The sequence below is a fragment of the Rattus norvegicus genome, chromosome 5 (assembly GCF_036323735.1).
Source record: "Rattus norvegicus strain BN/NHsdMcwi chromosome 5, GRCr8, whole genome shotgun sequence".
Taxonomy (NCBI): domain Eukaryota; kingdom Metazoa; phylum Chordata; class Mammalia; order Rodentia; family Muridae; genus Rattus; species Rattus norvegicus.
This window is the reverse complement of record NC_086023.1, coordinates 139892589-139916248: the sequence shown is the minus strand read 5'-3', so window position 1 is coordinate 139916248 and position 23660 is coordinate 139892589. Positions and strand designations below refer to the sequence as shown.

Here is a 23660-nt window from a genome sequence, read left to right as displayed (position 1 = left end):
CTTTTGATGACATATTTATAAAATGCATTATGCAGTTTGCTGCTTAAACATGATACAGGGCTGGGAGTAGAGTACCCTTTAATCCCAGCACTTGGGAGGCAAGTGGGTCTCTGAGTTTGAGGCCATCCTGGTCTACAGAGTGAGTTCCAAGACAGGCCAGGCCATGTAGAGAAACCCTGTCTCAAAACAACATCCTCAACAACAACAATTTAAAAAACAAAACGTGATACAAAATGCTTTAGTCAGATCTCATCTGCGGTGAGGTCACTGCACATACACAGTAAATGATCCTTGAGCACCCACCCTGCATTTTAAGTTTTGTTTATTTAACTAATGTTTTCCTTACCTCTTGGGGCTAATAATATCACTGTGGCTTCCCCAGTGGTCCATGACTAGTTTTCTTTAACTTGCTGCCTTTGCCTAGGAAGTCGGGCCCCCTATCCCACAGGGAAGGGGGAGCTCCAGCTGAAGGAGAGGAGAGCTACTGAAGCAGGAAGAGAGCACTCGGCTGAGGGGTGGGAGGGCGATGGGAGGGTGATGTTCATACTTGCTGTATGCTTTGGCTACTCAGAGATTTTTTTGTTTTGTCTCCTTAGTCAGTAGTAGAATTCACTTTACAAATACTGGAATAAATATGGAGTGGTTTGGAATGTGATAGTCCGCAGAGGTAGTAACAACTGATTATTAAGCTTTGGGTTGCCTGGGAGATCTATCTCAGTGGCACTGGTTATTTTAGCCTGGATGTCTTGTAAGCAGTGTCAGAGTTTAAGGAGCCTAATAGGAGAGCTGCTGTCCTAGGATTGCCCTTTCAAAAACAACTGGAGAGCTAGCTCAGTGTTTCAGAGTCAGTGCTGTTCTTCCAGAGGCCGTGGAGTCCAGTCCCTAGAACACACATCGGGCACTGCCTGTAACTGCAGCTCTGGAATCCAGTGTGTCGGCACCCGTACTTGTGTAACCCATATCCACACTGCATGCATACACATATTAGAAATAAACCTTTAAACAATATCGGAAACTTATAACCAAACAAATGGTAACTCGTTTAGCTTATACTTTATTTATGCATTATAGCAAAAATCAAAGACTAGTTGACTAGGGCACTTAGAAGAGGCACACATTGTCGCACAAGGGCGACAATGAGCGATTGTATATTTGTTTGGGAAGGTTGTTTTTATGGTTCTAAAAACCGAACATTAAGATAAGGTTATTAGAGCCAGTGAATGAAGGTTGGGGTAGGAGTTTCCTTTCTCTCTTCCCCTTCTTTCCTTCCTTGAGACAGGGTCTCACTGTATGGTAATAAGACTTCTTTGGGCACCAGGCAGAATACAAATACAAAATAAATGAATATTTGAGAAAGAACTCCAGACGAGGCAGTGGATTCCTATGGTCCTAGTTAGCACGTGGAATGTGGGGGCAAAGGATGAGGAGTTTGAGGCCGGCCCGGGTTATATGAAACCCAGTCTCAGAAAACCAAACAAAGCCCGTCAGAGACAGAAAGTAAGCCAGGTCTGACTGAGACGGTGGCGAGCATGGCTTCAGAGTCACCCGTGTTCACCACCAGCCTCCAGCCCTGGGGCCTCCAGAAGACTGTCCAGTCCTCTGAACAACACCCTCCTGACCTGTACAGCAGAAGGGAGAGGTTACTGAGGAGCACGAGAAACTCCGGGCACATGGCAGATCTCAGAGGCTCCTTTTTGATAAGCTCTGTACCTGTTTCTGGTCTGTGTGCTTGGGCGAGGAAAGCTAAGTTGGACATGGTCCCCCACCGTGAGTCCCTAAGTCATTGTCTCCTGGATTTGGCTTGCCTTTCTCATGTCCTGACCAGCCTCCCTCCACAGCCTGGCTCATGAAGACTTCAGTGATGACAAAGGGACCAGGCAGCTAACCCTTCCATTTCCTTCTGCAGGTTCTGTCTTTCTGCCTAACAGTCCTGAGCCGCAGATTTGAATTTCAAGCCGACGCTTTTGCCAAGAAACTTGGGAAGGCTAAAGACTTATATTCTGCTTTGATCAAGCTAAACAAAGATAACCTGGGCTTCCCAGTCTCTGACTGGCTGTTCTCAACATGGCACTATTCTCACCCTCCGCTTCTGGAGAGGCTTCAGGCTCTGAAAAATGCAAAACGAGACTGAGCCGCTCAGGCCCCATGACTGGACACACTTCTGGTTATTTCTGTCCTGGCAGCATGTTCCAGCTCTTGATGTTTTTAATTTTTTAAGAAAAATGATTACGTACATAAAGGTCCAGATTTAAATACATTTACTATCTCATTTCAAAAATGATTTTAATAATCCATTTCTTAAAACACTGGATAAAATTTTGAGGCTTAATATTTTTAAAGCATAGTTTTATCTAGCATCTGATTTGCCATCAATTTGTAAATGATTTAAGGAAATGCACAACTTGTTTGATTTCTGCACTATGTGGAATCTGCGTAGAGGGTTTTTAGGTCGTACGTTTAAAGGTGGAAACACCGCCTCCAAGCACTTTCTGCGGGGCAGAAACAAAAAGTGGTCCCAGATCACTGTGCTTGTGCCTACACAGGCTTCGCTTTTACCGTCACGCTGTTATGATTTAACCGGCCAATCAGTGTTTTAAATAAGAAAGAAGAGTAAAAATTAGTAAGGCTAATGCTACTGAAATGAGTTGTTAGGCATGCTATACTGTTCCCTTTCTTGCCACAAATCAGGAATCCCTTCCCTCCTTCCTCTCTTCCTTCTTTTTTTTTTTTTTAATTGACATAAGGTCTCACTCTAGTCCTTGCTGGCCCCAAACTCATTCTTTAGCACAAGGTGGCCTAGAACCCATGCCTCCTGCCTCAGTCTTCCTAATGTTGGGATTGCAGGTGTGAGCCACCACATACAGCTTAGGAATTGTTAATAGTGCTTGAAATTAGAAACCTTTTAAATCACTGAGTTTGGGTTTGCTTTGAAGAAGGTCTTCATTTTAAACCAGGCTGGCAACACCTACATTTAATCTCAGCGGTTGAGGCAGAGGCAGGTGGACCTGTGAGCTGAGGCCAAGCCTGCCCTACAGAGCGAGTTCCAGGCCAGCCAGGACTCTGAGATGCTGTCTCAAAGGAGGGGAGTAGCAGTCAGTCACAGTTTTCATCCTCCTTCCACCAGCCTTATCAGGAACAATCTAGCCTTTCCTCATTCATTTTTTCCCAGTAAATAATAGTACATCCTTTTACTCCACAGAAGTTGCCATAGTGTATACATCTCCCAATGTGAATTATGGCAGAATATAAAAAAAAGAAGAGATGACGTTTGAAAAGACATAAAGGTGAAATATTCATGATTTTCTTATTACAGGAAAATCTAGTTTTCTATCTCTTTTTTCAAGGACAGAAGTCTCTGCTTTTATTTTTGTAATTTTTTTATTCACAAATTATAATTAGACCCAACTCCATTTTTTAAAATTATAATTCTCGGTAGGCAGACAGTTGTTTACTTGCAGAGAAAGTGATTTCTGGTAGGAAAAGGTATGTGCTTGACTGCTTCGAATGTCTGTCCACGTCCTGAATGAGGACCACACTGCGCCTGCAGCTCCTGGTCACTGGCATCGAGCACCTCCTGGGCATTCACTCCACAGTGATCGACTGTGCACTGTGGTATCTGCGCTCTGCCGACTGACGTGTGAGCGATGCCTGCACTTGGACCACAGTAGCGCCAGCTCTCATTCGGCACCGCATTGTTCATTTCCTACAGCTACGCAGAGCAGCCCACGGTTTCTCTCCAGCACCCTTTCCCGTGACTTCATGCTCAGACAACTGCCTTTCCTTCCTTCTGTGCCTTTAAAAACACATTTCAGTTCTGCACAAGTGAGACATTAAAAATTGCCAATGCAGATTTACGTCCTGGTGTTGGGTTTGATGTGATTTGTGCGTCATACATTACCCACATGTGTTGATCACCTACAGAAACAGTGCCATCTACGGACTTGTGAACAGCCCTGAGCCTAGTGGGGTCACCATCAGCACCACTCATGGCTGCCTCCTGCCTCTCCAGCACGTGCTTCACCAGTTCTTTGTGGAGATCCCTCAGGAGCAACATTTGGAATTACTCCTTCTCCACTGCTACAACCTCATATCGTCTTGGGCTTGCTTTTTATTGTCCTGGCTGCCCTCTGGCTCCTCTGTCATCCAGGTCAATTGAGCGATACCCCTGTGTATTCTGAAGCCCACGACTGCCTATACCAATGAGCAGATAACTGCCTGCTGGAGTCCGAGCTCACCTCTGATCCTCAGTGTCAGTTAACAGTAAGTAAGGTACAGTGTCCCCGCTCCTGGTAGCTTTTCTTTCTGGCTGTTACAGAAATACTAATAGCCTTTGTCAAGTTACTGAAGAGGAATGTCTTCATAAGATATGGTCTCATGTATCCCAGGCTGGCCTCAAACACTGGGTAGTTGAGGAGGACTTTGATCTTCCATTCATCCTACTGATAAAGTCTAGCTTCTAAATTAGGAATAGTGGGAGAGTAGCAGTGATAAACACAGCAGTTATGACAATATATTGTATGTAGGGTTTGCACTGTGCCTCAATTGATAAGAGAGCATGTTTAGCATGAGCAAGGCTCTGGTTTCAGTGCCAAGCATGACATAAACATGGTGGCACATGCTGGCCTGTAATTCTAATACTCAGGAGGTGGAGACAGGAAGATCAGAGCAGGAGAAGGCAGAGACACTGGTCCCTTTCAGATGTCTTCCTTAGAAATAAGGTTTGACAGGGAGTGATTGGTGAACCATCACCCAGTGTGTCCTGTGTCACTAAGCCACAGAGAGGACCAGGAGAGGGCTCCTAGGCCAGCACATGAAGAGACATCAAGGAGGAGTTGGGATCTCTAGGCCCAAGGTTCCAGGCACCAGACCAAATATGGGGTCCACTGTCTGAGAGTTACTGCCAACACCATGCCCTGTGGATACCTGAGCACAGCTCAGGGCGAGGGCGGCTCTCTTCCTTCCCTTCACTAGGCCCTGAATCCTCTGTATTCAAGGACTCTTTGACAGCCACACACCTAGGACCCTCCGTGGACACTGGGGTGTATAACATGATTGGCCGAAAGGCTAAAGTACTTTACCTAATATTTCTGGCTGCAGTACTGTGTGCCTCCAGGAGGGGGCGGAATGCAGAGTGCTTCATTTAGGCGCCACACACACCCAGATCTATACCAAATAACAACAAAATTAGCCATCTATGCTGGCGAGTTTATATCAACTTGACACAAGCTAGAGTCATCAGAGAGGAGGGAGCCTCAAATGAGAAAATGTTTTCCATAGTAAGCAAGCTTTGTAGGGAACTTTCCTAATTTGTGATTGATAATGGGGAAGCCCAGCCCATTAAGAAAACAGTGGGATTTGCAAGCCAGTGAGCAACACTCCTCCTTGACCTCTGTACCAGCTCCTGTCTCCATGTTCCTGCTCTGTTGATTCCTGTCCTGATTTATGAACTCTGATGTGGAAGCTCAAGCCAGACAAGCCTTTGCTTCCCAGGTTGCTTTGGTCATAATGTTTGTCACAGCAGTGCTAATCCTGGCTAGGACATCATCAAAAGCTCCTGGCTGGCCAATAGAATAATGGGCCAGGTTATACAGACCAGATCTGAGTCCCTTAGCATTTATACCCCACCCCTAACCCCAGGAGTCCCTGGAAGGCCAGATCTTTCAATCTTCCACTGCATGCTGCTGCCCCAGAAATAACACACAGGCCACTGAGACAGGCCAGGGGGTTGGAGTGTGTGGATCTGGGGGTGAAGCTCAGTTGGAAAAGTACTTACTTAATATGCAATGCATGAAGCACTGGGGTTGACCTCCAGTAGCATGAAAAGGGTGTGATGACACCTGTAATCCCAGTAAAAGGCAGAGATTCAGGAGTTCAAGGTCTTCTCAGCTATTCTGCAAGTTCAAGGCCAGTCTAAGTACATGAAATCCTGAATACCTGGGTCAAAAAAGGTAGGAAAGGAATAAGGAAAGTGGAGAGAGGGAAAGGAGGGAGAGAATGGGAGAGAGAGCCCAGGCAACTGAGTAGATATGGCTAAATCCTTGTCACCACTGTACACAGATGCGTAAGCAGTTTGCCCAAAGGTACACAGTGGATCACAACCCTGCCTCCACCCTCAGGTTCTTTTTTTTTTTTTTTTTTTTCTTTTTTTCTTTTCTTTTTTTCGGAGCTGAGGACCGAACCCAGGACCTTGTGCTTGCTAGGCAAGCGCTCCACCACTGAGCTAAATCCCCAACCCCACCCTCAGGTTCTTACTACACTGGTTTCTCAAGCAGGCCAGGGACCTCAGTGCTCACAACTTAGGAAGTACCCAAATGGAGGCCCAGACTTCCCCTCTCCTTTGGCCCTTAGCCACTTTGCCCAAGCAGTGCAGACCCATCTTCATCCACAGGAAGTCACTTTGTAACCAACTTGGGAACTTTTATTTACACAAAGGCCAGAGTGGTATAGGCAAAAGGGACTGGGAAACCGATGCCAAAACAAGGGAGATGGATGTTTAAATACTCGGATGGGAGACAGAGAGGCAATAGCGGGGCTGGCCTAAGGACTGACACCTCAGGGTATTCTCCCCCAGCAGACCCAATAAAAATAAGTCCAGAGGGTAAAAATGGGGCAAGGACCACCAGAAGCCTCAGCCCCGCTGCCCTGAGGGTAGGATGGCCCGTGCTGAACAGCATGGGTAAGAGCTAGCTGGTCCTCTGGGAAGAAAAGCCACCCTCTTCCCTTAGGAGGGGCAGTTCTCTCTTCCCCAACCCCTCCCTCACTGAACTTGTCTTCAGGACCCCTGGGTCCCTTCCAGACAAGATCTTGAGAAACCTAGCCTCCTGGGCCCGGGGTGCATGTCTACCCAGAGGTGACCCTGGGTGCTAGCAGGCTCTGTCCTGGCTGGTCGCTCATGGCCCCTTGATAGACCCAGGCTCCGTGAGGCGAGCAGAGGTATAGGCTGAGGCTCCCAAGCAGGCAGCAGGCTCACAAAAGCCTGGGAGCCCCACTGGGCCCGGCCGCCCAGGCCGCCCAGCCTCTCCTGGGGCCCCTGGGGACCCTCTGTCTCCATCCTTGCCGTTGATGGCCTGGCCAGGCCGGCCAGGAAGACCTGTGAGGAGAAGAGGCCAGAACAGCGTAAGAATGGGATAAGGAATACCAGAAAACTGTGCAGGCAGGGAAAACTGGACCACAAATCTCATGGAAGGAAGACACAGACACCACCCAACTCAGAGTCCCAGCTGCCAGCTCCCAGCCAGACCCTCCTGGAGACACCTTGTTCCTCCAGTTTGGCTGAGTGCCAGGCTTCCACGCAGAAAACCCAGGTGTCCATGGATCCCTCATCCCCAAGCTGAGACAGAAGGGTGGCTGGACAGGACCAAGGTGTTTGTTACCTGGGATCCCTGGTGGCCCAGGCATCCCGGGATGGCCACGTCCCATTTCTCCTTGATCTCCCTTCTCTCCACGCTTTCCTGCAGACAAAAAGGAGTGCCTTTTTCCCAAACTGACAAATATTTCTCCCGCTGTTTATTTTGTTTCATACACATCTACTGTGCCAGTACACTATTGGAGAAAGTTGGAAATGACCACGGAGGGCTGGTTAGATAAAGGGAGATCCAGATTAAAAACTGGGAGGTTATGTATCAGATAAGGTTTATTATAGGAAAGTGTCCAATAAATAACTGGACTTACTATGTACCAAGCTGCCCTTGGCCCAATCCCCCCTTGCCCAGCTTTAGTTCCAGCCCCAGTGCAGCACTCACCCTTGGGTCCAGTGTTGCCAATCTGACCCACAGCTCCCACAATGCCAGGAATGCCTCGGGGGCCAGGGTGCCCATTGGGTCCCTGTTTGCCTGGATATCCAGGGGGCCCAGGAGGTCCTGGAAGGCCCACCATCCCTGTTGCACCCAGGGCTTCTCGCTTGGCACTCACAGCTACCTCTGCAAGTTGCTCTGAAGAGAAGAGGAGGAAGGGTCTAAGACGACCCTGAAGGAGACAGAGCGTCCTGGCGCATACATGTAGACACAAAAGCCCAGCGTTGAGCTTCGTCTTCCCCAGGCCCCTTTCTATGGAAGTCTATCCAAGGTACCACAGTGTCTGAGGAGGCAGAGCTGGAATGCACACCAGTGACTCCAGGCTCTCAAGCAAAACTCATGGAGAGGCTGGTGAAGGATAACTGGGTACTGACGTGGGCTGTGAGGAGGCTCTGCAGCCCTCCCCTCACCTTGAATCATCTTCAGCACCACATCCACGATGTGCTGGTCACTGGCAGCTCGGCCCTGAGAGCAGAGGACACAATTCAGGAAGAAGCTCTGACTGACAAAGCCCAACCAGGTCCGCAACCTGGGCCCTCCGGTTTCCATCTTCGTTCAGCATTTTTGGGCCCGTGTCACACCCATTCTCTTGATCTGGGGCCAGTCTCCGAGAAGCCAGGACACCGGAACTCCCCAGCTTTGAATAATATGCCGCACCCCCAACAAGATGCCCTTCCTGTAGAATCCCCTACCCCTGAGGTCCACTCACCACCACACCCTGTCTCCCCGGTTGTCCTGGCACGCCTCGATCTCCCACCAGTCCTCGGGGCCCGGGAAGCCCAGGATAGCCCTGCACTCCTGGGGCACCAGCATCTCCGCTAGGGCCAGGGTAGCCCGGCTCTCCACGAACTCCTTGCTGCCAAGGGACGTTGTGGACTGAGAAGGCTTCCGAAGGAAGGGGATTGTGGGGAAAGGGGACAGGGAGAGGGCGGAGCCAGAAAGAGGAAAGCATCCATTTGGGAGGAAGGGAGGGGAGGAGCTCACCTGTCCCTTAAGCCCTGGCTCGCCTGACAGGCCCTGCAAGCAGAGGAAGAGTGGTCAGGATGTGGTGGGGGAACCCAGGCCACGCACACACTCCACACTCCTGTCCCGCTCCGGGGCCCTGCTCACCTTCTCTCCTTTCTCTCCTGGGAGGCCGGCCACCCCCGGGTCACCCTACAGAAAGAGAACCTTGTGTCAAGAGCCAACCATGATGGCGACGAAGCGGGGCGCAGGATCTGTGAGTCTGAAGCCACAGGCACTCAATGCCTGCAAGCAGGACTGGGGTCGCTGGGACTCACCACTCCACCTCGGGGCCCGGTCTTCCCTGGGGAACCCTGGAAAAAGAGATCGTGGAGTAGTGAAATGTCCTCTGCAGGAAGGGAGCTCCTGCTTCTGGTCTAACCCAACCCCACGGCCTACAGCAGCCCAGACCCCTGGGGCCCCTTTCCCGGATGTTTCCCAGCCTCCTAGAGCACCTTATCTCCTTTGATGCCTGGCAAGCCTTGGGGTCCTGGAATTCCTGGAGATCCCTGCTCTCCCTTGGGGCCCTGAGGTGGGGGAAAAAATGGAGTAAGTCAAACAAGGAACCCAGTTTCGAGCCCACCGTTCCCCTCAGCTGTGCTCACCTGTCGTCCTTGAGGGCCTGGCTGCCCCACTGGCCCTCTCTCACCCTGGTCACCCTGAAATGGAAAATGGAGGTCACCCCTGGGCTTTCAGCAGGGCCAGCCTCTTAGGTTAGGCCAGACTCTTAGCAGGACAAGAGCCGTCTACTCTTCTTATTACTCTTTTTTTTTTACAGACGTTCATTTGAGGGCTTGTCAGAAAGGACCCAGTGCCAGCTGCTGCAAGGATCCTTCGGGAGGGACCATTTACCTTCTCTCCCATGATGCCCTGTGGACCAGTTTCTCCTCGAGGCCCTGGCTCCCCCTGGGAGGAGAAAGGAAGGGTAAGCAGCAGGTCTGGTGGGACCCTTCTTCCTACCCCTACCCTTGGATCAGCTAATTGGTGTCAATTAAGGAAGTTGGCCTAGAAAACAGAGCTTGCTGGGGACAATGAGTGTGACAGACTCAAGACACTCCCCAGGCTTGGGCTTCATCCCTCAGCCTCACCCTGGCCCCAAACTGAGGTCAAGGACAAAGCCCTCCTGGGAAAGTAGAAGGTGGGGATACTTACTTCTTTCCCAGGGGGACCAGAGATTCCCGGGAAGCCCTGCTGGCCGGGTTCACCCTGCAGGAAAACACAGTTCTCTTGTCAGACTAGAAGCCACTAGTCAGCCTTAACCTCGGGTAGATTCAGGAACCCTCAACACAACTAAATAACCAGGGAATAGTGGGGCAGAGGGTGGGAGGGTGGGCCCTTGATCAAATCCTCTGGGTTCCATTGCTTTTCCAGGATTTGTTTCTCTGGACTCCAGACCACATCCTGTTTCTATCAAGCCAGGATCAGGGCAAGGTGGTGGCAGAAGGTGGTTTGACCTAAGGGACTTGTGTCAAGCCTTAAGTAAGCACTGGGCCTCACAATCCTTAAGGCAAGCTTCCTTTCTCACTCCCTGGTCCCCTTATTGAAATGGAACAGATTCTCCTGGCGGAAGGGGACGGGGTCTCCTCACCTTGTCTCCGGGGCCTCCTTTTGTTCCAGGCTGACCTGGCACACCCTAAAGAAAAATATCAGTGTTGGTTTCTGCCCGGCATGGGGAGATGGGTGTGCTTGGCACGTTGCCTCTGTGCCCAGTCCAGATTTTCTCCCCCTTGTGGAAACCGAACAACCAAAGGTCCAGCCGTGGTACCGTGAACTTGGCTTCCCAACTTTGCTATTGGAAGAGTGGGTTTGGACAATGGCCTGTCTATCAGTGTCCACCGTCATGGGGGAAGAGTGGCACACCATGAACTCAAGTCTACACACGCACAGAGAAGCGAGCTTTGACTGGTCCATGCCCTCAGGAAGGAGAAGGGTGGGCACCCCACTCCTGAAGTGTGGAGTGTTGTGGGGGTCACTGAATGCCAAGATGAGCTACTAAAGTCAAAGGTTACAGCTCCCCCTTTTCAACTGTTTTCTCGTTACTGTGTACCTCAAGTAATGAATAACTGCAGAATGGCTAAACAGTGAATTTCCTAGAGGCACCGGGGAGCCTGGAGGGATTAGCAGAGAAATGGTTAGGCTCCACTCAGACAATGTGGAGGATGTGTAACAACGAAAGAGAAGACTAAAATACCTGTCCAAAGTTGAGGCTGCCTACCCCAAGCCAGGAGCTGCACAGACAGTGACCAGGTGATGTAGTGACAGGGCCAGAGCTTGGGTGCAATTTTTACCTCATCAGCCCCTCACACTCCCAGAGGGAAACAGCAGAGTGGCTGGCTCTCTGAGGCCCAGGAGGATCAACTTGCCCGTGGGCAGCCTGAGTGGCTTCCACTGACACTCACCGCTAAGCCCTGGTGGCCTGGGCTTCCTGGCCGTCCCACCTGTCCTGCACTGCCCTAGAGACACAAACAACCAGAAACACAGATGAGAACCCCAGTCTGAGGTCTCATGGCTCCCACCTAAGTGCAGGCAGAGAAGCAGACCCAGAAGCAAGAAGACCTGCTGGAAACAGACTGAGAACTGCTGGTTCTGAAGCCTCTAGGATTGGTGTGGCAGGGCTCAAAGGCCTGAGAAGGAGCAGGCCTGACCCTGCCCAGTCCCACAAGTGCTTCCTACTCTTACCTTCATGCCAGGTATGCCCGGGGTCCCATCCTTGCCATCAATGCCTGGTGGACCCTGCTCAGGAAGAGAAGTCAAGGGAGTCTCACGATGAGTCAAGCCACCCACCCTGTGATATGAGCCTCTGTGATAGCCACACTGTACAAGCAGAGGGGCTCTGATCATCTCAGGAAATGCCAGCCCACAGGAGACAGGGTTAAAAAGGGCAAGCCACACTGTTCCTTGGTGTGTGGATGACCACTCAGATGGCTCAAGCTTCCCACTGTCCCTCCACACAAACCCCCACTACTTGCAGCTGTGAAGATACCCTCAGACTGTTAACCGGTCAGGTTACAGAGCTAGCAGCCCACCACAGAGTTCAGTCTAGACCCCAGTTTCCTCTCCATGTAGGGATGCAGACAAACTGGTCAGGGCCAGGGCCTGGACTCTGAGCACTTACAGTTGTTCCCTTTGGGCCTGTTATCCCCTGGGGTCCTCGGGCACCTTGGCTCCCCTGCAAAGTAGATAGAGAGGAGGTCACCTTTAGGATGCTGAGCCTAGCCATTAGGCTGTAGAGAGAGAGGAAGGCACAGCTGAGACAATGGTCCCAGAGTCCGGTGGCATGGGCCAGACTCGGAGGCTGAATGGGACTCGCTCAAGATGTACACCTGAGGGAAGGATGTCCAGATCACCACTAAGCATCCAGACAGGGAGGGCAGTGCGGTGGTTCCTGAGAGCCCCAGGCCTTCACAGTCAGTGGTTACTCAGGTAAAGAAACAGTTACCAAGAGTGGTGGGTGGGCTTCATATTGGGTGGGGGGAGGGTATCTTGATTTGAATAAGAGCTCTGAAGATAGTTTGGGGGAAACTAGGATAAGCTAAAGACGGATTAGCTGCTTGGTGATGCTAAAGTAACTGCACCCCTCATAGTTTTCCTTTTGATCATTTGTTTATTCCTGCAGGCATGCTTGTGGAGGTCAGAGGACAGCTTTAAGGGGTCAGTTCTCTCGTTCCACCATGCAGACTATCAGTCCTCGTGATGGGTGCTTTTACCCTCTGAGCCATCTCACCAGCCCTCTTTCCCCAGTTCCAATAACAATATGATTCTGTGAGGAAACATCTTTAATTTTTAGAGATAAATTCAGAAGTGTGTGGAGGCAACTGAGACAAGTATCTCTGAGAATGTCAGAGCCGGGAAGCAGAGGCCGGCAGATCTCTGAGTTCCAGGCCAGCCTGGTCTACAGAGTGAGATCCAGGACAGCCAGGAATACACAGAGAAACCCTGCCTCAAAAAACCAAAACAAAGAAAAAGGAAGGAAGGAAGGAAGGAAGGAAGGAGGGAGGGAGGGAGGGAGGGAGGGAGGAAGGGAGGAAGGAAGGAAGGAAGGAAGGAAGGAAAGAAGAAAGGAGGCTGGAGAGATGGCTCAGTGGTTAGAGCACTGACTGCTCTTCCAGAGGTCCTGAGTTCAATTCCAGCAACCACATGGTGGCTCACAACCATCTGTAATGTGATCTGATGCCCTCTTCTGGTGTTGTCTGAAGACAGCTACAGTGTATTCATATAAATAAAATAAATCTTAAAAATAAAAAAGAAAAGAAGAGGGGTTGGGGATTTAGCTCAGTGGTAGAGCACTTGCCTAGCAAGTGCAAGGCCCTGGGTTCGGTCCCCAGCTCCGAAAAAAAGAAAAAAGAAAAAAAAGAAAAAAAAAAGAAATGAAGAAAGGAAGAAGGAAGGAGGGAAGGAAGGAAGCCGTAATCTAGTGAAGGACTATGGGATGGAGAAAGAAGTGTGGTTGTGGGACAGGACAGTAAAGGAGTCAGTCATGACAAGTGTCTAACCTGGAACCCATGAGACAACCATATAGGATTCTCTGTAGCCGGCCGTCTCTCTACTCTTCCATATATTTTTAAATTTGCACTAAAATACAGTTATCTGAGCTTTCAGCTTATGGGGTTATTCCCCAAGTAAATCAGTAGTCTTTTTTTTCCCTATTCTGTTAACATAGCATGAATCTCTGCTCTACATCAATTCTTTCTCTCTCTCTCTCTCTCTCTCGCACACACACACACACACACACACATGCACGCACGCACACACATGCATGCACACACACACACACACACACACACACACACACACACACACTGCTTAACAACCTTAGAGGTTACCCACAACATTGAAGAGTCCTTGGTTTACCACATTAAGTAATATCTTCTTGTGATACACAGTGACATAAACTATCGATGCTATAACCAGTAACATAAAAATTACCTTCACATATGTCATTTGCCCAAATTTAAGAGCTGATGCTCAGTGGGTAGAAGTATGTGCCATGTGGGCCTCATAGCCTGAGTTTAGCTCCCAGAATCCACAGGTGGGAAGAGAGAACTGACTCCTGTTAAGTTGTCCTCTGGCTCCCATATGCATGCTGAGGCACACACACTAAACACACACAATAATAATGATAAATTTTAAAACTTTTTTGGTTCTTTTTTTTTTTTTTTTTCCGGAGCTGGGGACTGAACCCAGGGCCTTGTGCTTGCTAGGCAAGCGCTCTACCACTGAGCTAAATCCCCAACCCCTATAAATTTTAAAACTTAAGTGCACTGGGCTACACGTGATGACACATGCCTTTAAATGCCAGCACTCAGGAGGCAGAGGCAAGTGACTCTCTATGGGTTCGAGGCCAGTCAGGTTTACATATCAAGTTCCAGGACAGTCAAGACTACAAACATACATTTTTGGTTTGGTTTGGTTTTGGGTTTTCGAGACAGGGTTTCTCTGTGTTGGCTGTCCTGGAACTCACTCTGTAGACCAGGCTGGCCTCGAACTCACAGAGATCTACCTACTTCTGACTCCTGGGATTAAAGGAAGGGTGGCCACCACCACCTGGCTAAGTACAATAGATTTTCAATCTATTTGATTGTTATGATAAATATGATAAAGATACACATTTGAATCTTATATATATTGTCAAGTTGTCCTTCAATTGGGACATATCGGTTAACACGCTGCAGTGACAGAGGAATGTGGATACTGTTCTGTTAAACCCCCTCTTCTCAGGTTTTCCATTCACCAATCCACAGAAATCACAGTTTCCAAAGACATAAATGACCTCCATCTCTCCAAACACAAAGGTAGTTTTGTACCACATGTAAAGTAAATGCCCAAGGAGGCCAGAGAAAGGCATCAGATCTAGAACTGGAGCTGGGAGCTGCCATGTGGGTGCTCAGAGTTGAACCCGAGTCCTCTGGAAGAGCAACCAGTGTTCTTAACCACTGAGCCATCTCTCCATCCCTATCTCCTTTATAAAAAAAAAAGTCTTACTTTTTTAATAAAAGTCTTAATGTGTAGCCCAAAGTGGCCTGGAACACTCTATGTAGACCGGGTTGGCCTTGAACTCTCAAAGATCCACCTGTCTCTCTTTCCAAGTTCTGGGATTAATGATGTGCACTACCATGCCCTGCTCATATATTTTTAATTAAAAACTTTTCTGGCAATTTCATTCATGTATATAATGTATTTTTTAGTCATTTGTAATTCCTATCACCCACTCCCATCCCTCTCCCACTCCTACTGAACCCACCTCCTACCCAATGAGTTCCACTCTTAGTCTCAGGCCTTTTTGTTTGTTTGGTGGGTATGTATCATTGTTGTTGTAGTTGTGATGGTGATGATGATGATGGTGGTGGTGGTGATGGTGATGATGATAATGTGTGGTGTGTGTGTGTGTGTGTGTGTGTTGTGTGTGTGTGTGTTGTGTGTGTGTGTGGTGTGTGTGTGTGGTGTGTGTGGTGTGTGTGGTGTGTGTGTGTGGTGTGTGTGTGTGGTGTGTATGTGTGTGTGTGATTTTGTGTGTGTGTGTATGTGTGTGTTGGGGAACATGCGAGTGCTGTACATGGAGCTCAGAAGACAACTTTGTGGAATTGGTTCTCTCCTTCTTTCCACCTTTATTTAGCAGGTGGATTCCAGGATCTGAACTCAGGTCACCACCATCCTTTTATGTGGATGGGTCTGATTTTAACTAGGGTTGCTTTGTATGCATGTAAGTGGGGTTATTTACTGGAATGTAAGCAACTTGCTGGTGGCTGCAACACTGACGAAAATGACTCCCCATCCCCAGCCAACTATTCAGGCTTCCCGAGCCACGCGGCCTTTGCTCTGTGTTCTCTGATTTTAAAACTCCTCAGAAAGACAGGAGTGGTGATGCAAGCCTTCAATTCCAGCATGTGAGAGGCAGAGGCAGAGGCAGAGGCAGAGGCAGAGAGATCTCTGTGAGTTAAAGGACAGCCTGGTCTACAGAGTGAGTTTCAGGACAGACAGCTGGGACTATGTAGAGAGACCCTATCTCAAAACAAACAAACAAATAAAAGTCCTGCTCAGAAAAAGGGTCTGTGAAAAATAAAGAAGAAAGAAAGAAAGAAAGAAAGAGAGAAAGAGAGAAAGAAGGAAGGAAGAAAGAAAGAAAGAAAGAAAGAAAGAGAGAGAGAGAAAGAAAGAGAGAGAGAAAGAGAAAGAAAGAAAAGGAAAGAAAGAAAGAAAGAAAGGAAGTAAGTTAGTTGGTTAAGCAACTGTTATGATGTCTTTGGGTCCAGACCAAATTCCATTAGTTCCATAGTTAATTTGCTGGAATTTCAATGTCTGACCCTAGTGGCTACAAGACTGGATCCCAAGGCTTCTTGTGAAGTCTGAACATAGCAAGAAGACTGAGTTCTCACCACAGACTATCAGAGCACCCCCATACGCAGAAGTCACCCCCATCTAGACTGGCAGGCACATTTATAAATGCCTATGTGTGTGTGTGCACACACCAGCCTTGAATGAAGATGATCCCTTTCCAGTACTCTTCAGGGGAGCTGTTCAGATAAGGGGTACCTGAGAACTTACCACATCCCCCTTCTCACCCGCTCGGCCTGGTGGCCCCCTTGGGCCCTCTTCACCCTGGCATGAAGAAGACAAGAGTCCAAGTCACTTGAGCCCATGAAGACCAGTACCCAGTTTGTAGTCATAGATCCCTAGTGTAGGGCCTGGAGACCGGAGCAGGCTTACCGGTGGCCCAGCAGCCCCGATGGAGCCCACCATGCCTTTATATCCACGAGGACCCTAGGGAAAGGAAAAGATTACAGATCATTCCTGATGAACTTTAGAGCCCAGAGTACTGGTCACAGCAACTCTTTCTCCGCCCCCCTAGACTCACCATCTCTCCCTTGGGTCCTGCCATGCCTGGGTAGCCCCTGATGCCTTGGGGACCCTGTCAAAAACAAAACAAACAAATGGTGGTGGAGACAATTCCGAGGCTCAATTCATTTATGCCTTTCCTGACCCCACTCCTCTCACAATGTTCCTTTAATGTGGGCAGTGTCCCTATCTCCTGCACCGTACAAAGCTGCTCGGATGTAGAGAGGAACCGGGCATTTAAAGAAACAGTGGCAGGTCTGGACCTTAACCAGGCCTTTTGGTGGGCAGCCTTGCTCCTGTCCTCCTTATGCCTACAGCCAGCCTCAATCTTTTTCTTTTTTAAAGATTTATTTATTTATTATATATAAGTACACTGTAGCTGTCTTCAGACACACCAGAAGAGGGCATCAGATCCCATTACAGATGGTTGTGAGCCACCATGTGGTTGCTGGGAATTGAACTCAGGACCTCTGGAAGAGCAGTCGGGGCTCTTAACCGCTGAGCAACCTCCAGCCCAGCCAGCCTCAATCTTTCAACCCATCCAGGCACCCCACCGGGACACATGTCTTGATACACTAGAGGCCAATGCAGGTGAAAGGTCGCATTAAAGGGCTCCCAGGATGACAGAGAGCATGACGGAGGTGGGGGGTGCTTCGTACCGGTGGTCCAGGGATACCTTGTTCTCCAGAGGCACCCACATCTCCCTTGGGGCCCTAGGAGCAAGGAAGAACAGTCAGACTAACAGACTAATACATGACAAACAGACATCAGCAACCTTTCCAACACAGACAACCAGACAAGGCCATTATAAACCATGAAGTCCCATACCACATGAAGAGGGGACTCAACAAGAGACCCAGTGGCCTCCTGCCCCTCAGCTCAGGGATCCTTAAACCCCTAAGAATGGAGGAAGTGATGAAGAAGGGGGCGGATCTCTGTAGGATTGTCTCCCTTTCATCCTCATCCTCATCCCCGGCTCTTAGCTCTCATACTCACCGGCTTCCCCTGGCGACCAGGATCACCCAGAATCCCCCGTTTGCCTGGATGGCCCTGGAAGGAAGAGGAGATTCTTCAGCCCCAGGTTCCCTCCAAGTACCTGTGCCACCCTCACTCCCGGGAAAGGCCACCCTTTCACCTTCACTCCTTGCAGACCCTGGGGACCTTTCACACCAGCAGGACAGTTGGTTGGACACTGGAAAGAAAATACTATAAGGCCTGAGGTTTCTTGCTGGTCAGGGCCAGCTGAACAATGCTTCCCAAACCCCTTCCCATCTCTCACTAAAACCCCTGTCAGTTTCTCCAGACCCCATTTCTCACCAAGAAATCCGCACTCCCTTCCAGGCCCTGGATGGTTCCTGGTCGGCCCTGAGAGGAGATAAATAAGGATGAGACCTAACCTGATCTATTCCCACTGCAAACCACTTCCTCAGGAACACATGGCCATCCAAGAGAGTTAAAGACACTTACTGGTTTCCCAGGGGGTCCTGGGGGCCCTGATGGTCCCTCTGGCCCTGGATCCCCCTGGAGGCAAGAAAAGCCCAAATTACAACACCATCCTGCTGGGACCTAATTTATCCTTTCTCATCCCCTCGCTTCCTAGCACTGTCCCATCCACACCACCCTTTAGGGGACCTCCAGAAACCTGCCACAGTGAGGAGATCCAGGAAACTGGCAGGCAGCACCAACCATCAGCCTCCCAGGAAGACTTGCTACAGTCCCAGGTTCAGCAGGAGAGGTTCTGCCCCAAGCCTGGTGGGCCAGAAACTCCTGGAAAGCCTGACCCAGATGGCCAGCTTAGGTATGCAGGGCAAGAGGCAGAGGGTTAGAGAGTGACTGGGGCTCACCTTGGGGCCTGGGGTTCCAATCTCACCAGGGAGGCCAACAGGTCCAGGTGGTCCCTGTGGGACAGAGAGATGGCTGCCCCAGATGCCCTCACCTCAGCCATCTTAGATGGGAAGGTAGGGACAGGCACCAAAAGACTCCTCTCCAATGTGTATAGTTAAACAACTCCCAGCAGACAGAGTTTATGGGGTTGTAAGGACCAGACTATCCCAGACTTACACTGGTCCACTCTTGACACCAACACAGCATGCTGGTCATTTCCCATGATAAGGACTCCCCTCTGTCCCCAGAGTCTGAGTGCCCTGCCCTACGCCCTCAGAACTTACCGGAGGTCCAGCAAAACCAGGGCCCTGTGACAGAGGAAAAGGAAATCAGATTCACAGCTCAGCTCTGCAGGTCCTCCCAACCCCTAGAGGGCCTCTCCACACCCTTGTAGGTGGTACTCACCGGCAGGCCAGGGGGCCCTGGGAGCCCAGGCTGGCCCTGCAGGAGCAATGAGAGAGAGAGAGAGAGAGAGAGAGAGAGAGAGAGAGAGAGAGAGAGAGAGTGAGTCAGAGGCTGGAGCCTTCCGGAATCCATACTTCTCTCTACTGCATCTCCTCCAAGCTCAGGCCTTAGCTTAATTTGTCTTCAGTAAGCGCTTACCTTGATTCCAGGGGTTCCCATGGGGCCAGGCTCTCCCTTGGCTCCCATTAAACCCTGGGGAAGAACGAGATGGTAGGATTATTGAGGTGCAACCTACCCTTAACTCAGAGAGCAGGGCAAGTCTAGGGAATTTCTTAGGCTTCCCTACCTGATGGAGGCCTGGGGGCCATACCTTCCCCTTTCTCTTTCTAGGGTTTCCTTAGGAATCCAGGGAGGCAAGCGAAACAATTATTCTCCCCCCACCCTTTTTTTTTAAGATAGAGTCTCACTATGCCTAGCCTAGGCTAGCCTTGGATCTTGCTCTGTAGACCAGGCTGGCCTCAAACTCAAAGAGATCTGTCCTGGGATTGGAGGCATGTGCCACCATGTCTTGCAGTTATCCGCTTTGAGTGTTGTTGAGATAGTAGCTTCCGATTCGATGAGTACCGAGGGTGACCTTGAACTTCCCACTCTTCCCCGCCTCCAGAGTTACAGACGTGTACTACCATGCCCAATTGTGATGCTACCACGCTGCCACGGAGCTTCAGTCTCAAGGTAATTAATTACGCTCCTTTGAGAGGTGAGAAAGCAAGACTCAAAAAAACCTGTGGGCTCAGCCTCAGTCCCCACAGTCTAGGTGCTCTGTGTGCTCTGTGTCTGCCCTTGGTAACTTCTGAAAGCCTTCAGTTTCCTCACTTGCGAATGGATGAACACACCCACCACTCGGGGCAGAGTCTGAGGCACTGTGCTCTGTCATCTCTGTGGGTGTGGGTGAGAAGTACTCCACCAATTAACCATCCCCACCTCCCCAAAACTGTCCTCAGGAATTTGTGGCTTTGCGGTCCCTGAGAACTCTGTAGTGGCGTTCCTTCTCCACGCTGTGCCAGATCTGCAGAGGGGATGGATGGAGAAGCAAAGCAATGGGGATGGGGGTGACAATGTATGGGGGGGTGTGATTCAGACAGTATAATTCCTAGAGACCAGAAGTATGAGACTAAGTCCCCACACCTGCAGACAATTCTGGTCCTCACAGAAAGCAAAGCCCCTCTCTGGCTCCTGGCAGTCAGAGAGCCAAGGCCTCCAGACAGGGTAGATATGAGACAGGAGTGAGTTCACTGTTGTATCAAGTGAGGAGGCCTGACTGGCCGTAGAGCCGGCATCTTGCTACCCTTCCGACCAGAACACATGTGACCAAGCCAGAATCAGGCTCGCCCCAGCCTCGGGTACTCACATCAATGCCAGGCTTCCCATCTGGACCATCTGGCCCCGGTTTGCCAGGCTCTCCTTTGGATCCCTTCAAATTAGAGGCAGAACAGATATTAGTCAGAGGAGAGAAAATAGGGGAACTGTCAAAGGGCAAAGGAAATAAAAGCACTCACCGGAGGACCAACTTTACCTGGAGGCCCCTTGTCACCCTGCAAGACACAAGCCAGTGAGACATGCTTCCCCCAAGAGATTGTGGACAAACCTGGCTGGGTGGTCCCAGAGAGCTTTCTCCTCTGTCTTTTGTGCTGAAATGTGCACTTTTTAGAAACCAGCTCCCTTTGCTCAAAACAAAATTCAGCTGTACACAGGCCTTCAGTTCCAGAACTCAAGAAGCCTCTAGGGGTATGTATAGGTCTGTAAGTTCAAAGTCAGCCTAGTTTAACATTAATTTCAGGACAGCCAGGGTTACATAAAGAGACCTTATCTACATTAAATTAAACTAAATGAAAACAAAGCAAAATAGAAATGTATCAACACCATTCCAGCCAGCTGAGGGGGGCATTTAATCAAGTAGATTCTAGGCATGCTGGTGTGGGTGGGGTACTAGCTGTGAAGTGTCTGGGTTTCTGGTTAACCGGGAGGAGAAAAAAAGGCTTTTCAAGAAATCTAAAGGGGAGAGTGGTGGTGGCTTTCAGTCAGGAAAATTAGAGACTCAGGACAGAGGCAAGGATCAAGGGGGCCAGCATGGGGTCTGGAGAAAAGAAAGGTCTCTTTTCCGTGTGACAAAGGACCCTTGGTGGGAGATGGGCAGGGCTCTGGAGTCAGATTTAGCCCCAGAGAGGCCCCCGGGCATTCCGGAGCCTGAAGCAGCAGCAAGAGGCTGGCTGGGGCCCAGCGCCCAGCGTTTGGGGGGTGGGGGCACCAGACTGAATAGAAGTCTGTCCAAACCGTAAACATCTAGCCGACCTCCTGGGGGAGCCTCCAGAATGAGGTAGTTAACCCTCAGCACGCTGGGAGAGCAGAGGACAAGCCCAGCTGATTCTAAACCGGGGAGCTAAAAGCAAAAGGGAGAGACCAGAGTATGGTCCCAAGCTACTCAGCAGTCTACACGAGGCTCTCCAGCTACCTTAAAGCAGCACATAGTGTGTCAGGGGAGAGCGCGAAGAGGAGGAAGGGGGGGGGGGGGGATAGGGACACGCTGTGAGCTGAGGCCAACAGCAGAACAGCAGGCCCTTGTTGCTGGGTGGCTATGACAGACTCCCGCATTTCAAGGCTGGTTTGGGGTTTTCTCCGAACAAACACCCCTTGTGGTCTCTGCAGGCACCGCCTCCTGGCAACAGGAGGCGCTAAACTCCCAGGCATAACCCACCCTCCGCTCACAAAGTTCTCCTTTGTGGATAGCCCTCCTTCCTGTCAAGTCTCAAGTTAGATACTCACGTCGATGCCATCCGAACCAGGCACTCCTGGTGGCCCTGGTGGCCCTGGAAGACCCGGCTCCCCTGGTGGACCTCTCTGAAAACACATACACGAGTGCAGCAATCAGACAGTACACAGACAGAACTGGGCTCCTCAAGAGAGCGAAGGTGACTAGGGCAGCATCTCCCCAAGGAGACGTGCTTCACGGGGAGTTTGCAGAGCAGCTGCTGTGGGCCATTATGCTCGTTGCTTTAGGAACTACTCAGAACTCAAGGGGGTAGGTACTATTAGGGGTGACAGGCAGAGGGTGCACAAACACCCAAAAAGACTAAATGCTCATGGTCACTGGAAGTGAATGATGAATCTGTCACCCTAGGTTGGCTGACTTCTTCCCCTGGACCGCACTCTCTTTGCACTGTCATAGTGGGAAATAAATGAAGATATCGTTTGCTCAAATCACAGATGATGCGCAAGATGGTGCCTAGCCAACGATGGCCGCTCTATTACTGTTTTCTAACCAACAACAGGTATAGCGGTGAACTGGCACCTCTCCCTCGCCCCTGATGCGGGTAAAGTGCCCTCAGAGAAGAAAGGTGTAAAGAAGGAAAGCTGGGACTCTTCCCACCCTGTCTTTCGTAAGGTGTCTCTCTTAGCGGACCAGCCCCGACTCAGAAAGACTTCTGTGCGTGCCAGATGCTGGCGCCAGGTGCCCTCCCCAGGTTAAGAAATGCCAGGCTGGCGCCCCACAGGCGAACTGTACCCCCACGCTAGCACTGTTTAGCACGCGGACCGGATCGCACCAGGCCCAGCGTCCCCATTAGGTCCTACTCGGGGCATCTCTTTCCCAGGCCCCAGCTGTCCCTGCGAAGTGAAGCAGAAGCCCATGGTCAGAGGAGACGGCGACAGAAAAGTCTGACTGGAGCTCGGGCCCCTTAGGAGACTTCGGGGGCGGAGGCTCCGCTGTCGACTGAATAGCCACCATTGTTTCTGCCACCACCTGGGCTCTCCCGCTGCCAGGACCCCGCGCCATCTCCTGCTCGACGCTGCCTGTCCCAGGCAAGGCCAAGCATCCCGAGGCAAGGTCCCTCTGGCTCCGGGGCTAATCAATCTGCCTTCACTGCGCGCTGCGTGCCCGGTATGCGCCACCCCAGAGGCTCTGTCCTCAAGTGCCCCTCGGGCTAGGGTCGGACTAGAACAGGTCCTAAAGACTCCTGGATCCTAAACCCAAGTTCTGCACCCGGGACTGCAGTGCCAGAGAGATGACAGGACTTACGATCTGAGCCAGGGCGAGCCACAGCACCTGGAGGAAAAGGAGGAGGCTGCGGGGCGCTGGCAAGGCGGTCATGGCGAGCAGCGGGTTCTGGAGCGGGGATCCACGCACCAACGGCGGGGGTTGCTTTCAGAGCCTCAGACTGGATCTCCTGAATACGCGGCGGGGCGGGCCGGGGCGGGGACCTGCAGGCCTGTCACCTGAGAGCACTGTGGGGAGGAAGTGTCCAGCTCCGCCCGGCCAGGGGCGGATCTTCTGTGCCCACCATGGGTCTGCATTCTGAACTTGACTAGAAGCCCCAGCTAGGAAGCCCCAGAAGCATCTCGGGGTGCGGGACCACTTTCTCTGTGGAGAGCAGAAAGCCATCCAAAGACCCTTTCCCCCTTGCCCTCCAGGATCCAACTCTCCTCCTGGTCCTCAGCCTCATCTTTTCCTCAGGTCTGGGGCAGGCTTGTCTGGGTCCTTTATCCTTCAGAGCCTCAACCGTCTCGGGTTCTGGAGACCTGGACAGGACACCACCCAACTCGGTCTTGTTAAGCAACTCAGTCCTCTCCACAGACAATCAGGTCCCTGCCATATTAAAACACACCAACATCTTTCTTGAAGTCACCACCTCGGGAATTCTCCAGCTGCTTCTTCTCTCGTCCTCCACCATGAATTCCAGGAGAGCTGTC

The 23660-nt window shown here is 50.7% G+C and overlaps 2 protein-coding genes and 1 long non-coding RNA gene across 5 annotated transcripts in view; 2 read left to right on the top strand and 1 right to left on the bottom strand.

Moving 5' to 3' along the window:
* The window catches only part of Zmpste24 (zinc metallopeptidase STE24), a 33138-nt gene extending 29284 nt beyond the window's left edge, over positions 1-3854 (top strand). Inside the window, exon 9 of one of the 2 annotated variants that reach the window (XM_017593398.3) lies at positions 1907-3854. In XM_017593398.3, coding sequence (XP_017448887.1) covers positions 1907-2131 — 225 coding nt within the window. In that variant the 3' untranslated portion in view covers positions 2132-3854. The remainder of the gene's footprint in view (positions 1-1906) is intronic. The other variant, NM_001107974.1, reaches the window with a different exon arrangement.
* Positions 3855-6117: 2263 nt separating this feature from the next.
* Positions 6118-23451, bottom strand: Col9a2 (collagen type IX alpha 2 chain). 2 transcript variants are annotated; one of them, NM_001108675.1, is made up of 32 exons: positions 22990-23451; positions 21738-21812; positions 20474-20509; positions 20326-20388; positions 19116-19169; positions 18918-18953; positions 18797-18820; positions 18473-18526; positions 18096-18149; positions 17946-17993; positions 17764-17820; positions 17625-17678; positions 17288-17341; positions 16648-16701; positions 16500-16553; positions 16338-16391; positions 11911-11964; positions 11475-11528; positions 11195-11248; positions 10384-10428; positions 9948-10001; positions 9648-9701; positions 9401-9454; positions 9251-9322; positions 9074-9109; positions 8904-8948; positions 8778-8810; positions 8503-8649; positions 8204-8258; positions 7743-7931; positions 7374-7451; positions 6394-7090 (listed from the first exon to the last, which is right to left on the bottom strand). In NM_001108675.1, the coding sequence occupies exons 1-32, from the start codon at positions 23059-23061 to the stop codon at positions 6891-6893; spliced, it is 2067 nt and encodes a 688-aa protein (NP_001102145.1). In that variant the 5' UTR covers positions 23062-23451; the 3' UTR covers positions 6394-6890. The 2 variants fall into 2 exon arrangements, with proteins under 2 accessions (XP_038966234.1, NP_001102145.1); XM_039110306.2 differs by lacking the exons at positions 18096-18149; positions 18473-18526; positions 18797-18820; ... (4 more) ...; positions 21738-21812; positions 22990-23451 and having other exon boundaries at positions 6118-7090; positions 17305-17341; positions 17946-17973.
* Positions 8646-12761, top strand: LOC108351024 (uncharacterized). Its single transcript, XR_001838054.3, has 3 exons — positions 8646-9012; positions 9574-9720; positions 10167-12761. It is a non-coding gene; the product is annotated as an uncharacterized LOC108351024 (long non-coding RNA).
* Positions 23452-23660: the final 209 nt, after the last annotated feature.

Bases quoted from the DNA above. Each gene is read 5' to 3' on its own strand.
- Col9a2 (NM_001108675.1), bottom strand. From the start codon at position 23,061: ATGACCGCCTTGCCAGCGCCCCGCAGCCTCCTCCTTTTCCTCCAGGTG. The intron at 20,389-20,473 runs GTGAGTGCTTTT...TCTAATTTGAAG, and splicing joins CAGGTAAAGTTGGTCCTCCG to GGATCCAAAGGAGAGCCTGG. The intron at 17,342-17,624 runs GTGAGTATGAGA...CCTTGCTCCTAG, and splicing joins CTGGTCGCCAGGGGAAGCCG to GGCCCCAAGGGAGATGTGGG.